The sequence below is a fragment of the Syngnathus typhle genome, linkage group LG6, assembly GCF_033458585.1.
Source record: "Syngnathus typhle isolate RoL2023-S1 ecotype Sweden linkage group LG6, RoL_Styp_1.0, whole genome shotgun sequence".
In the NCBI taxonomy this organism is placed as follows: Eukaryota; Metazoa; Chordata; class Actinopteri; order Syngnathiformes; family Syngnathidae; genus Syngnathus; species Syngnathus typhle.
The window spans coordinates 3,948,768-3,962,552 of NC_083743.1; the positions used below are offsets into that span (position 1 = coordinate 3,948,768).

At 45.8% G+C, this 13,785-nt stretch overlaps 3 protein-coding genes across 4 annotated transcripts; 2 read left to right on the plus strand and 1 right to left on the minus strand.

Annotated features, from left to right (window-relative positions):
* Nucleotides 1–1,722: 1,722 nt before the first annotated feature.
* Nucleotides 1,723–5,285, minus strand: LOC133156083 (extracellular calcium-sensing receptor-like). The gene is made up of 10 exons (XM_061281848.1): nt 5,137–5,285; nt 4,775–5,075; nt 4,516–4,602; nt 4,333–4,440; nt 4,097–4,263; nt 3,578–4,031; nt 3,133–3,363; nt 2,875–2,998; nt 2,338–2,810; nt 1,723–2,157 (listed from the first exon to the last, which is right to left on the minus strand). The coding sequence occupies exons 1-10, from the start codon at nt 5,259–5,261 to the stop codon at nt 1,723–1,725; spliced, it is 2,505 nt and encodes an 834-aa protein (XP_061137832.1). The 5' UTR covers nt 5,262–5,285.
* Nucleotides 5,286–7,784: 2,499 nt separating this feature from the next.
* Nucleotides 7,785–10,679, plus strand: LOC133155330 (extracellular calcium-sensing receptor-like). Its single transcript, XM_061280554.1, has 6 exons — nt 7,785–7,978; nt 8,042–8,333; nt 8,403–9,191; nt 9,262–9,483; nt 9,548–9,671; nt 9,739–10,679. The coding sequence occupies exons 1-6, from the start codon at nt 7,890–7,892 to the stop codon at nt 10,677–10,679; spliced, it is 2,457 nt and encodes an 818-aa protein (XP_061136538.1). The 5' UTR covers nt 7,785–7,889.
* A 249-nt stretch (nt 10,680–10,928) lies between these two features.
* On the plus strand, nt 10,929–13,785 carry LOC133155593 (extracellular calcium-sensing receptor-like). Of its 2 annotated transcripts, none has more exons than XM_061281036.1 (6): nt 10,929–11,077; nt 11,147–11,435; nt 11,511–12,317; nt 12,384–12,611; nt 12,684–12,807; nt 12,881–13,785. In XM_061281036.1, the coding sequence occupies exons 1-6, from the start codon at nt 10,941–10,943 to the stop codon at nt 13,783–13,785; spliced, it is 2,490 nt and encodes an 829-aa protein (XP_061137020.1). In that variant the 5' UTR covers nt 10,929–10,940. The 2 variants fall into 2 exon arrangements, with proteins under 2 accessions (XP_061137020.1, XP_061137019.1); XM_061281035.1 differs by having other exon boundaries at nt 10,941–11,060; nt 11,127–11,435.

Below are 13,785 nucleotides of genomic sequence, written 5' to 3' on the forward strand. Positions count from 1 at the left end.
GAGAATATTTTTGTTTTATTTGATAATATAAAAATGTACTTTCTAGGAAAAAGAACACTGCTCTTAGGGTATTTAAATGTCGGTCATGGTGGTTTCTTGGAGAGCGAAACTTTTGAAGCGGGAATAATTTGAATATTGTAAGATCAAAAATTAGCTTAAAATCCATCCATCCATTTCTTGCTTTGGGTGAGGGATGAGAATTTATTTAATTTCTCAGAGTCCATCACGCTACCCCAACAATCAAGTGACTCAATGTCCTTCTTTTGCCATTTTGTCAATGGAAACGCATGAAACGATTCCGACATCTTATCAAATGAAAGCGTATTAATATTCCCGTTAAACTAAAGCTGAAGGGGATCAAGGGACCGAGAACAAGAGATGAAGAAAGACGAGCGGGAGAAGGAGGAAAGCGAGAAAGAGCGGCGTAATTAGGCCAACACTTGTCTCTTGCAAGCGAGACAGCTTTCGCCTCCTTCTTGTCTCCCTAATGCCTCTCATCCTAATTGGACTTGATAATCAATACCTCCTGCTAATTGTACTTAAGCAACACAAGCATGTCCATGCACTGATATTTCTGTACCCAATCATCGTCACATGCATTATAGTGTAGATGGAGAAATGCTGAATGGAGAAAAATACCGTGGAAAGAATGAAAAAAAATAATAAAAAAATAATAATAATAGTAAATAATACAATATTAATATTAGCATAATAATAATAATAATAATAATAATAATAATAATAATGCTGAATGGACAAAAATACAGTGGAAATAAAAAAAATAAAAAAAACGTTATCTTTTCCTTGTTTTCCTTTTTTTGTATGTCTCTTTAGATAATTGTTTCTACCTGTTCACGTTGGCCCCGCCCCTTGTGTCTTCCAATTGGCTAGCCGCTTGTGTCCTGTCCAGGTGTTTCATGTTGCCTGGTCAATTCGTTTGTATTTAGTTCCCTCCTTTCTGTTCGGTCCTGTTTGGAGCATTGTCCTTTGTGCTCCATGCTGTGCTTTGTGCTGTTTTGGCTAAGCCTGATTTTTCTACAGTTTATTTTGTTATTTTGAACAACTCGCAGAGAACCTGAGTTACTTATTTCACAGTCATCTTTTGTTTGTACTTTGTCAAGAACTCTCCCTTTTTGGACACTTGTGTTCAGCAACTTCCGTCATTAAAGAATCACAATGTACGGAAGGTGAACTGAGAAAATGGCGGAATTCTTGATAAAAGTGCCAATGGAGTCACCAGATTTATTTTAGTGAGCCTCTGCCTCCTAATAAGCTTCCAATAAGTCTAACGTGGCTCCAACAAGTCAAATGACCCAAGAGCACTTTGTAGACACTACAAAGAACTGAAATTAATTTAAAATTATTCCAATCAAATGAAAATAAACTGCCACTATGAAACATTTGCATAAAATTAGGTTCACCTTTTTTTTTTTTTACTATATTGTATATGGCTGAACTTTGCTGAAGGCAGTGCACCACTAGCTTCTGCTGCCATCTAGAGGTCAAATAAAAAGAAAATATGATCTTTAATAATCATGGACCACAGAAAAAGAAAATCCCCCTATTATGTCCAGAATATCACAAAGGCTTAAAAGGCAGATTGTAATACAATTTTATTATCTATCACAAAATACAGTGCTTAAATGTATTAGAGCAGTATGTTTTTTTTTTTTTTTTATCATCTATGAACTCAAACTAGTTTTTGATTAAGCAAACTGTATCTTAAAACTTGTCCATTCTGGACATGAGATGCTTCCTGGTGTTTTTTTCTGGTTTAAAGAGAATTAAGTAACATTTTGGTGCAAAGATGCAGCCCAGCAGGCCATAGCTGGAGGCCAGGATGGCAAACACCTCCGTGACTGTGGAGTACTTCCCCGGGGAGCTGATGTAGGCGGGCACGAAGGCAACCCACACAGCGCAGAAGATCAGCATGCTAAAAGTGATAAAGCGAGCCTCGTTGAAATTGTCCGGAAGCTTCCGGGCCAGGAAGGCCAGAACGAGGCAGAGGCAGGCTAGCAGGCCGATGTAGCCCAGGACCAAACTGAAAGCCACGAGCGAGCCAACATCGCAAAGCAGAAGGACAACGGCGCTCTTGGGGGGAATCAGCTGGTGAGGGGTGGGGGGAGCCACGATGAGCCATACTGTGCAGATTAGCACCTGGAGGAATAAAAAGTTAACCAAAATGAGACCCTGCAAGATAGGTTATTAAAATTAACTAAATAACTGATTTGGTGAATAAAATATGGGGGATAAATTTTCTTTTTTGAAGTTTAATTTGAATGAAAGCTTTATTATTTTTTATTTTAAATCAAAATGTAGTCTATGAATAGTCCTCACCTGAACCAGAGTGCAAAGACTAATAATGGCTTTTTGCTGTGCGGGCCCAAACCACTTCATGACTCGACTTCCGGGCTGTGAGGCCTTGAACGCCATCAGCACCATGATGGTCTTTCCCAAAATACAAGAAATGCACAGCACAAAGGTGATACCGAAAGCCGTGCGGCGCAGCATGCACGACCACTCCGAGGGCCGACCGATGAAAGTGAGCGAGCACAGGAAGCACAAAGTCAATGAGAAGAGCAGAAGGAAGCTCAACTCCGAGTTGTTGGCCCTAACCACAGGGGTGCTCCTGTGGTAGAAGAAGACGAAGACCACCACGCAGGTGCAGAAGGAACCCATGAGGGATATGGCCATCAACGTGATGCCCATGGTGTCGCTGAACGAGAGGAACTCCACCTCTTTGGGGATGCAGGCGGTCCTCTCGTCGTTGGACCAGAATTCGGGCAGGCAGCGCGTGCACTCTATGGCGTCTAAAATACAGAACAAGGTTAACGGCGGAGCTTCTTGTCACGTAGGAGGAGCGAGTATCCGCACCGGTCTGATTGCTAATCTCCCCTGCTGTACACACCACGCAATCATGGCAGCAGATAGGGAAGTTAGGTCGGATGGACTTGCGGGTGCCGGGTGGACAAATGTTACTGCATACTGATAGCGGGACCTGTGCAACGAGGGCAACTTTACGGTCACACAAGACAAACACAGTTACGAGACGTTTCATTAGGTACAGATGCTTGCTTATCCAAGAGCTGTATCCAAAATAGTTGTTAAAAGTTGTCTCGATGGAATCTCTACTTGGGTCTTGTTGCCGTTCCACACGATGTCCTCGCTTTGGATTCGAAGCTTCCGTTGTCCGTCTTTGACCGTTTCGTCAAACTTGCCGACGGTGACAAAGTCGATCCCGCCACTTGGTCTCAGCTGCCAGTTGACCAGGTCGTACATGGCGGCCGGATCGCCGTTCTCGTCAAAGGTGATCTCATCCCCAAAGGAATTGAAGTACTTCACTTGTTTTAAATAGTGAAGCAGCTAAAGAGAAACAATATTGTTAGATAATTAAAAACAAATTTACTGTCTTTATTTTATTTTGTTTTGTTTTATTTTATTTTATTCCATGTTATTTTGTTTTATTTTATTCCATATTATTTTATTTTATTCCATATTATTTTATTTTATTTTAAATAAATGAAAAAATTTCCGCACACTTTGAGTTTATCCTGAGTCGTGTATTTTGTAATCCTACCTGCCACGGTTGGACGCTTTGTGCATTCGCACACGTTTGAAGAGCAAAAGGACCTTTGCCATCCTCGCAGCCCCCCACACTCCTCAATGCATACCCGATCGCATACACCGCTTTATAGACGTTGTAGGAGATCCGCAGCTGGGACACATCCGAGTAGATATTCGTCACCGTCCTCAGATCTTCCGCTCCGGTGCACGGGGGTTTAACCCTTCCCTCGCTCAGACTGCATTGGAAGACTTCTTCCCAAAATGGTATCAGAAACGGGTCGTTGACAGCGTCGGGGTTGGATGGATGCAGACGGAGCAGGAAGTCCCGAAGTCCTGGGATTTGGACTCGACGGATGGCGAACCCCATGGAGCCCTGCAGGATGCTAAAGTACTTCTTGGGAGTGGAGAGGACAGCCGCCGTGCTCCAAGCCTCGCTTGCTAGCCACTGGATCCCGTCCAGACCTAACCTGAAATGATGGAATTGCAGAATCTTGCACTTGGGAGTGATTGAAAAAGAAAGATGTGTCCTCACCTGAGGGCTTCATCAAAAAGCGCCGCTGCGTCCTGTTCCACGGCGAACACCAAGATCACGCGGGCCCCGGAAGAGCGGATATTGGAAATGATGGATGAGATCACCTCAGGTGCTCGGTTCTTGGGGATGATGTCATGGAGGGCCACACATGCGCCTAGTTTGCGAACCTGGGATGTAGAGCGTTTCCAAAATACAACTTTATTCTTTTTATTAATTTTCCGTTGTCGCGGACTCACCTCGTTAGCAAAAATGTTTGCACCTTCTCGACCGTACGCATCATCACCCGCGATCACACCCACCCAAGTCCACCCGAAATGTTTGACCAGCTGGATCAATGCATCCACCTAAAGCAAATGGAATATTCATGTCCAAACTTAAGTTGGAAAATTCCCACCATGACGACGGGGTCTTCCACGTACCTGGAAGATGTCACTGGGCATGGTCCTGAGAAAAGCAGGAAACTCCTTTTTGTCGCTCAGGCAAGCACAGCTAGAAAAGTAACTGACCTGGATAGAAATTCACTTTTATTCCAAATACCGTAATTTTTGGACTATAAGTCGCACCGGAGTATAAGTCGCCCCCCCACCCAAACTATGAAAAAAAACCGCGACTTATAGTACGAAAATTACGGTAAATCCAAAATTTCAATTTACAACCAAAATGTTTTTTTCCGCTCACCTGCGACACGTGGAAGACCCCGAAGAAACGGGCCACGACCAGAGACTGGGTGGAGCCCCCGTCTCCGATCACGGCAGGTACGCCCCCCTTGCAGATGCTTTGCTTCGCTTTTCCATCGGTCACGGAGGCGTTTTGGATTCCCAGAAGCTCCATGGCGGCCTTGAGAGCCTGGTGGGGGTTGCTGCACGAGTCGTAGAGTTTATAACCCAGAGTGATGTTTGGAAGCAGTTTTCCCTCCCTGTTGATCTCCTCGATTGCAAAAATCATGGTCTGCATCCAGCGGAATGTTCGGAAGTTAAATCTGCGAGCAAAATCGTCCTACAATTAATTTCGCTGACTCATCATCTGCTCCGAATGATTACCTGGTGCATTCCGTGGGTGGAGGCTTGGAGGTGAACGTCAGGCTGGGCTCCACCACTGTATCGTGTAGGGAGAAGAGCCCACCCAGGATGATGTCCCCCTTTTTCTCCAGATATGGCAAGATCATGGAACCTGGGATGACGTCGCAATGTTGCGAATGATCTTGGTAGGATTGGTGGGGGAACACGATCGACACCCACATGACGCTCCAGACCACCGCTTCAGTTCTCCGCCACCGGCACCTGAGCTTTCTCCAAACCTGAAACATATTTTCTAAAACAATGAAAGGAAATACTTTCAAGACTACAAGTTATTTTGTTTTGAGCATCAGCGAGAACCTCACACAGTGCTTCATTGTCCCAGCGTAAGCACTTTTCAAAGCACCACGCATTTATAGCCTTCAATGTATATGCCCCCTGTCACATAGTATCAGCGGCAAATTGAACTGATTTCCCCCGAGTCAGCAAATCAATGGAAAAGGAAACTCGGCTTCCGCGTAAATAACAAGCATAACGAGGAGGCACGTTCGACCAAATTGAGACGAGACATTAGCCGTGTCATCTCGCCGTGTCACGCCTGACTAGGCCTAAGTCAACCTTCAGTGATAAGGAGAGACGGACGGATACACACACTTAGACACATAGTGCATAAATGTGTATAAGTAAATATATGTATGTATACGTCTTTATGTATATATGTGCGTACGTGTGTATACGTTTGTACACGTGTATGTGTGTATATATGTATGTATATATGCATACGTATGTATATATTATATATTATATTACCGTATTTTCTGCAGTATAAGGCGCACCGGATTATAAGGCGCACCTTCAATGAATGGCCCATTTTAACATTTTGTCCATATATAAGGCGCACTGGATTATAATCAATGAATGGCCCATTTTGAAACTTTGTTCATATATAAGATATATACATTTGGCCCGGGGGTCGGACTTTGGACACGCCTGCTATAGTGGCTCAATATTAGTCCATACATAAGGCGCACCTGATTATAAGGCGCACTGTCGGCTTTGGAGAAAATTGGAGGTTTTTAGGTGCGCCTTATAGTGCGGAAAATACTGTATATTATATTAATTATATTAATTATATTTATATATATTTGCATACATATACGTATCTATGCATTTAGTTTATATTTGCAAAAAAAAATCATGATTCTCATGAAATTGTTTCAAAGTTTGCATGTCTAACTTGGACAAATCAACAGAGTGAAGGTATCAGCTGTGGGGTTGCCTTGGGATTGGTGATGTTTTTCATTTTAATCAGACCTTCAGCAGTAATAATAAGCTGGCATGCAGGGCAGATCATAACACACACTTGGGATGCACTTAAACGTGTTATTGTGTCGACCGGGTGGGCATGCACCGCTTCAGCAGACTTGATTCCCGGCGGGCCGCCAGGCAAGCAAAGACAAGCAAGAGTTTCCAGAAAGAACCATGCCGTGTGGCCTGAGGCTCCTGGGGAGACACACATGCTTATCAGGTGCAACGTGGGAGATAAATTGACTTCACGTTTAATTGAAGGAGCACTGGACAAGGTCAAAACAAGCTAATTGGATGACTTTGGCTTTCCCATAACACCTCAAACTTGCACATTAAATAAAATCATCTTAATATGCTTGGAGAAATCTGGCATATATTATATATTTTATATATAATATAAGGTTAATTCCTGTATATGTTCCGTATTATTGCAGCTGTATTTCGACAAACTGCCAGAAGGTGGCAGAATAGTTCATCGTATGGTGTTTGTGAGGTGACCACACACACACACTTGCACAAGTACTACTTCTTTAATTAAAGCCACACAGTTATGGCCTTTTCTCGCATTTTCTAAAGGAAACTGTGACAGAAGGCAAAAGCCACAAAATTCCCGAGGAACTTTTCCACTTGTTTGTGTGAGTGTTTATGTACCTCAGGTGTAAGTCAAGGTCAAGCCCGAGGCATCAGACCTCGTACACATCCCGCCTGGCCGACCCTCGGGAGAGCTCTGAGATATTTGCTCCACTGCAAATACACAAACATCCTCGTTTTTAATGAAATGTGACCCTAAGTGGCGCATCAGAGGGTTGTTAAACATCCCCTTCTGTGGAAAATAACAATAAGGGCAATTTAGAGATGACACGGGCCAATGAGCTACCTAATCAGGCGTGTGTGCAAGTTTGTTTTGATCACCTGTCAAAAGTGGAAATTAAATTGTCTTTTCCAGATTTGTTTTTATCTCCAATGAATGCGATAGTGATAAAAATGAAAGGATAAGTGGATGTAAATGTTGGAATTTCCTCGGTTCACCCTAAAGTCTGGGAGTCTGGGGACCCTAAAGATCTCTGGCCTGCCATCTGAAGGTGAACCCAGCTTAGATTTTTATGGAACTAGCTTCTCAAAGAATTAAGCTTTACGCAAGATATCATATAGAAAAAGTGCAGACATCAAGGCCGGTTGATACGGATGTTGAAAGTAAGAAAAAAAAAGATTCATGTCTTTGGATTGTTTCCATCCTCTTACCCCACCTCACGGGTCAGCTCAGTTATAAAAACCCCAGCTTGGATTCACCTGAATGGTCACTCTGTGGTTTAGCTTCAAAAACCATGACACACACCAACAGGTGGGCAGAGCAAGGCTTGGCACTTCTCCACCTCTTCCTAATCGGGTCTTTCTCTTGGGCTGGGCAGCCAATCTGCAGGCACAGAGGAGATCCCGAGAACCCTCAGCTCTTTAAAGACGGAGACATCATGTTAGGGGGGATCTTTTCCCTCCACAGCAGCTGGAAAGACCGACAGGATAGCTTTGTGCAGAAACCGCAGTCGCTTCAGTGCACCAGGTAAATAAACGACCTCTTTCAGGTTCAACGGCGTTCCTTCAAATGCAAACGTTTTGTGCCCAGTTTGAATTTCAGGGGCTTCCAGTTTACCCAGGCTATGCTCTTTGCCATCGAGGAGATCAATAACAGCACCGAGCTCCTGCCTGGAGTCTCTCTCGGGTATAAAATCTACGATTCTTGTGGCTCCGTTGCTCGAGGGGTGAAGGTGGCCCTCGCTTTGGCCAATGGGGATGGAGATGGTCCTTTGGAGGAGCTTTGCCCCAGACCAGCCCGGGTGCAGGCCATTGTTGGAGAGACGTCTTCCTCTCCTTGCATGGCCATAGCCGCCACCGTCGGACCCTTCTGGATCCCTTTGGTGGGTCGAGTTACACCAAGGTGTGCTGTAGTCACCTAGAATAAATCTCTCCTTTGTCTTTTCCTGCAGATCAGTCACTTTGCCACTTGTGCTTGCCTCAGCGATAAAACCAAGTACCCATCTTTCCTGAGAACAATCCCGAGTGACTACTACCAGAGTCGAGCTCTAGCTCACCTGGTCAAACACTTTGCGTGGACCTGGGTAGGAGCCATCAGAAGCAACGACGATTACGGCAATAACGGAATGGCCACATTCACAGAGATCGCCAAAGGGCTCGGTATTTGTCTCGAGTACTCGGTATCTTTCTTTAGGACGGATCCACCTGGCAAAATACGAAAAATAATCAATGTGATTAAGGCTTCGACTTCCAAGGTGATCGTTACGTTCCTCTCCCACATGGATCTGGATGTCTTGATACACCAACTGTCTCATCACAACCTGAGCGGCTACCAGTGGGTTGGCACAGAGAGTTGGATTTTTGATTCCCAGACGGCGGCTTCGGATCGGACGCGTATCCTTAACGGAGCCCTCGGGTTGGCCATTCCGAAAGCCCACGTCGACGGTATGAGGGAGTTCATCTTGGATGTGAAACGTCTGAATTCATCCGGTGATGACACGTTCAGGCAATTCTGGGAGACGATGTTCAACTGTCAGCTTGGGTATAGAAAAGTCGGGAATCGGGGAGAGTGCAACGGGCTTGAAGACCTCAAAGACGTGCAGAACAGCTTCACTGATATGTCACTCATGCCCATTTTTAGCAATGTCTATAAAGCTGTGTATGCCGTGGCCCATGCAGTCCATAAAGTTCTTGGGTGTAACACCACATGCAATACCCGGATGCAGCTCGAGCCGTTTGCAGTAAGTCCAAACAAAAGTTTTGTTGTTTTTACAAAACAGCTAATTAGCACTCTTGTGTATCTCACCTAAGATTTTACATCAGATGAAGAAGATTCATTTTACAACTAAAGAAGGCCACGAGGTCTTCTTCAATGAAAACGGAGATCCGGCAGCTAAGTATGAAATTATAAATTGGCAACCAAGAGAAAATGGGACTGTTGAATTCGTCACCGTCGGTCTCTACGACGCGTCGGCGGACAAACAGCTGAATCTGCAGAATCGGTCTCTGGTTTGGGTGGGGAACTCTAAGCAGGTGAGCTCCAAAGTTGCCAACGTTGATTGCGAAACGTGCTTACGACTTCCCTTTCATCATGCAGGTCCCGGTATCTGTTTGCAGTAAGGAATGTCGTCCAGGGACACGAAAGGTTCTTCAGAAAGGAAAGCCCGTCTGCTGCTATGACTGTGTGAGGTGTGCTGAGGGTGAATTCAGCAACATCACAGGTAGGATTCATCAAATCCTGTTGAGAAGTTTTTGGACTTTACCAAAGGTTCTGTCTGATATTTTCAGATTCGGTCACGTGCGAACGATGCCACCCTGAGTTCTGGTCAAATGAGAGGAGAGACGCCTGCACGAGGAAGGAAGCAGAGTTTCTATCGTATAACGAGGTCATGGGAGCTCTCCTCACGGTGGCGTCGCTATTGGGCTTGTTCTCCACCGCCGCCGTGACTCGTGTTTTCTTCAAATACCGGCAAACTCCGATCGTCAGGGCCAACAACTCGGAGCTGAGCTTTCTGCTGCTTCTCTCATTAGCGTTGTGCTTCTTGAGCTCTCTGACCTTCATGGGCCGGCCCAGCTGGTGGTCCTGCATGTTACGCCATACGGCGTTTGGTATCACTTTTGTGCTCTGCATCTCCTGCGTCCTGGGAAAAACCGTTGTGGTGTTGATGGCGTTCAGGTCGGCACTTCCTGACGGGCATGGCATGAAGTGGTTCGGGCCTCTTCAGCAAAGACTCGGTGTCGTGGCGTTCACTCTCGTCCAGGTGGTCATATGTATCGTCTGGCTCATAATCGCCCCGCCGTTTCCTTTGAAGAACTTCAAGGAGTTTAAAGATAAAATTATCTTGGAGTGTGCTGTGGGTTCAGTCCTGGGTTTCTGGGCTGTGTTGGGCTACATCGGAATCTTGGCTATGTTATGTTTCGTTCTGGCCTTTCTTGCCCGCAAGCTTCCCGATAACTTCAACGAAGCCAAACTGATCACCTTCAGCATGTTGATATTTTCTGCCGTATGGATCACTTTCATCCCAGCTTATGTCAGTTCCCCTGGGAAGTTTAGCGTTGCCGTGGAGATCTTTGCAATATTGGCCTCTAGTTTTGGATTGCTTGTTTGTATATTTATACCTAAATGTTATATTATACTAATGCAACCTGAGAAGAATACAAAGAAGAGAATTAAAGGGACAGTAAAATCGTTCCGAAAACCAATCGGGACACCATTTAGATTCGTATGAGTCATAATAGAAATATTGATTACTAATTGTCACATCCAAATAAAATAAAATCCAGACTTGCACTATGAACACATTTGGATTTGTTTGGTTTCTTGTGGTCTCCTGAGGTATGAGATAACAAACCATGACAACTTCTCCCTCCTGGGTGTATAAAACCACGTTGAGTGCCGGCCGGCTGGTCCGCACAGTGACACGATGTCATTGTTGAGCCTGCTGATGCTGGTGCTGCTAACCGAGAAGCGGGTGGAGTGTGTATGCCGCATGCAAGGACCACCGCTCCCGCCTGAGCTGGCGCAGGACGGCGATGTTGTCATCGGAGGCATTTTCTCGTTCCGCACAGGGCAGGATTATGTGGTTGATACATTTCAAATGATTCCAGAAGTGCGGTTATGTAAAAAGTACGTCCTGTTTGATATTGTTGAAGTTTATCTTGCTTGTATATATAAGTGTATTTTTTGCCATCCCAGTATCAATTTCAGGGAGTTTAAATTTGCTCAGGCAATGATTTTCGCCATCAATGAGATCAACAAAAACCCAAACATGCTACCTGGCATCAAGTTGGGTTACAAGATCTACGACGACTGCGGGACGATGGACATTCTGAGAGCCGCGATGGCGTTGCTGAGTGGCCTTGAGGGAGAAGTCGGCGATGAAAACTGCACCAAAACCGAGACGGTGCAAGCCATCCTGGGACATTCAGGATCCACACCGACCATCGCATTTGCACCAGTTGTTGGGCGATTCCATGTTCCGGTGGTAAGAAGTGTCTCTGTGACATCAATGTTAAATAAAAATACGTTATCACAGCATTATTTGTCCTTGTGATTACAGATCAGCCATTTTGCTACTTGTGCCTGTCTCAGCAACAGGAAAGAGTACCCGACCTTTTTCAGAACCATTCCCAGTGACTACTACCAAAGCCAAGCACTAGCAGAGCTGGTCAAGTACTTGGGCTGGACCTGGATCGGAGTCATAGCCGTGCAGAATGAGTACGGCCTCAACGGCATCGCTGCCTTCACCCAGGCCGCCCAAGAACACGGCGTGTGCATTGAGTATTCGGATGCCTTCTCCTCCTCTGGTCCACCGGCCGATCTGCAGAGGATAACATCCAAAATCCAAAGTGCTTCTTCTAAAGTGATTTTGGCTTTTATGTCTCACCGAGAAATTAAGTTGCTGGCTAAGGAGCTGTACGAGCGGAATGTTACAGGTGTGCAGTGCGTGGGCAGCGAAGCTTGGATTACGGATCACTCCCTGGCTGACAGCGAGGGGCACAGCGTCCTGGTGGGCTCGCTGGGCTTCACCGTCACCAGGGCTCGGATCCCCGGGCTGGAGGAGCACCTTTCCAACCTCCGCCCCTCGTGGTTCCCTAACAGCCGCTTTGTGCACGACTTCTGGGAGGACGTTTTCGACTGCTCCCTGAACGCAACCGAGGCGGGACGACAGAAGCCCTGCAGCGGCCTGGAGAGCTTGCAAGACCTCCAATTCACAGACTTGTCTGAGTTGAGGTTTACCAACAATGTCTACAAGTCCGTTTATTCAGTGGCCCACGCTCTTGATGCCCTACTCAAGTGTGAAGAAGGGCAAGGGCCCTTTCAGGATGGGAGTTGTGCCGATCCGGCAGAAATTCAGCCATGGCAGGTGAGGAGTCGATTCTTTAAATGCACGTTCAAACCACTTCAAATGTCCTTCAATATCCTTTACCAGGTCCTGGAGTATCTCAGCATGGTGAACTTTACTACCCCAGGAGGGGAGAGGGTATATTTTGACAGTAACGGCGACTCGCCAGCCAGATACGAACTGGTCAATTTGCAGATGACAGACAAAGGCACCATGGAAGCGGTGGCGGTCGGCATTTATGACGCTTCCAAGACGGGCGGCCATCAGTTTGTCATGAGTGACGTGCCAGTGGTGTGGGGAAACGGAGACTCCGAGGTGAAGCGAGGTTTGCGATGCTTTACTTGTGTATTCTGGAGGAAGTACGGGAATTGTGTGTTTGGGTGACAGGTGCCCGTGTCGGTGTGCAGTCAGAGCTGTCTTCCAGGAAGCCACAAGGTTCTCCAGAAAGGACGTCCAGTGTGTTGCTATGACTGCATCATGTGTCCCGCAGGAGAAATCAGTAACTCAACGGGTAATTCAACCAGATGTGGCATAATGAACAAAAAAATTAGTATTAATGTAAACAAAAACTCTTCTGCTTCCAGATTCTATCCACTGCATGAAATGTTTGCCAGAGTTCTGGTCCAATGAGCACAGAGATGCCTGCATCCCAAAAGGAATCGAGTTCTTGACCTATGGAGAAATTCTGGGAACTCTTCTAACCTTGTTTTCCTTGCTCGGAGTCTTTCTGACCACGTTGACGACAATCGTCTTTTACTGCCACAAAGAAACGCCGCTGGTTCGCGCAAACAACTCCGAGTTGAGCTTCCTGCTTCTCTTCTCCTTGACGTTGTGCTTCCTGTGCTCGCTCACCTTCATCGGTCGGCCCACCCGGTGGTCCTGCATGCTGCGGCACACGGCCTTCGGTATTACTTTTGTGCTTTGCATCTCCTGCGTTCTGGGGAAGACCATCCTGGTTTTGATGGCTTTTAAAGCTTCCCTCCCTGGAAGTAAGCTCTTGAAGTGGTTCGGACCCACGCAGCAGAGACTTTGCGTGGTGATGTTCACCCTCATCCAGGTGGTCATCTGCATACTGTGGCTAACCATTAAACCTCCTTTCCCGTTTAGGAATATGATACTCTATCCGGATAGAATCATCCTGGAGTGTCAACTGGGCTCCGTTTTGGGTTTCTGGGCTGTTTTAGGATACATTGGCGTCCTGGCCATTTTGTGCTTCGTCATTGCTTTCTTAGCTCGAAAGCTTCCTGATAATTTCAACGAAGCTAAACTGATCACTTTCAGTATGTTGACATTTTGTGCAGTTTGGATCGCCTTCGTACCGGCTTATATCAGCTCTCCGGGAAAATTTACTGTGGCTGTGGAGATATTTGCTATCCAGGCCTCAAGTTATGGATTACTGTTTTTCATTTTTATACCTAAATGCTTCATCATATTGTTCAGGCCTGAGAAGAACACAAAGAGACACATCATGGGGAAGTCAAATAAATAA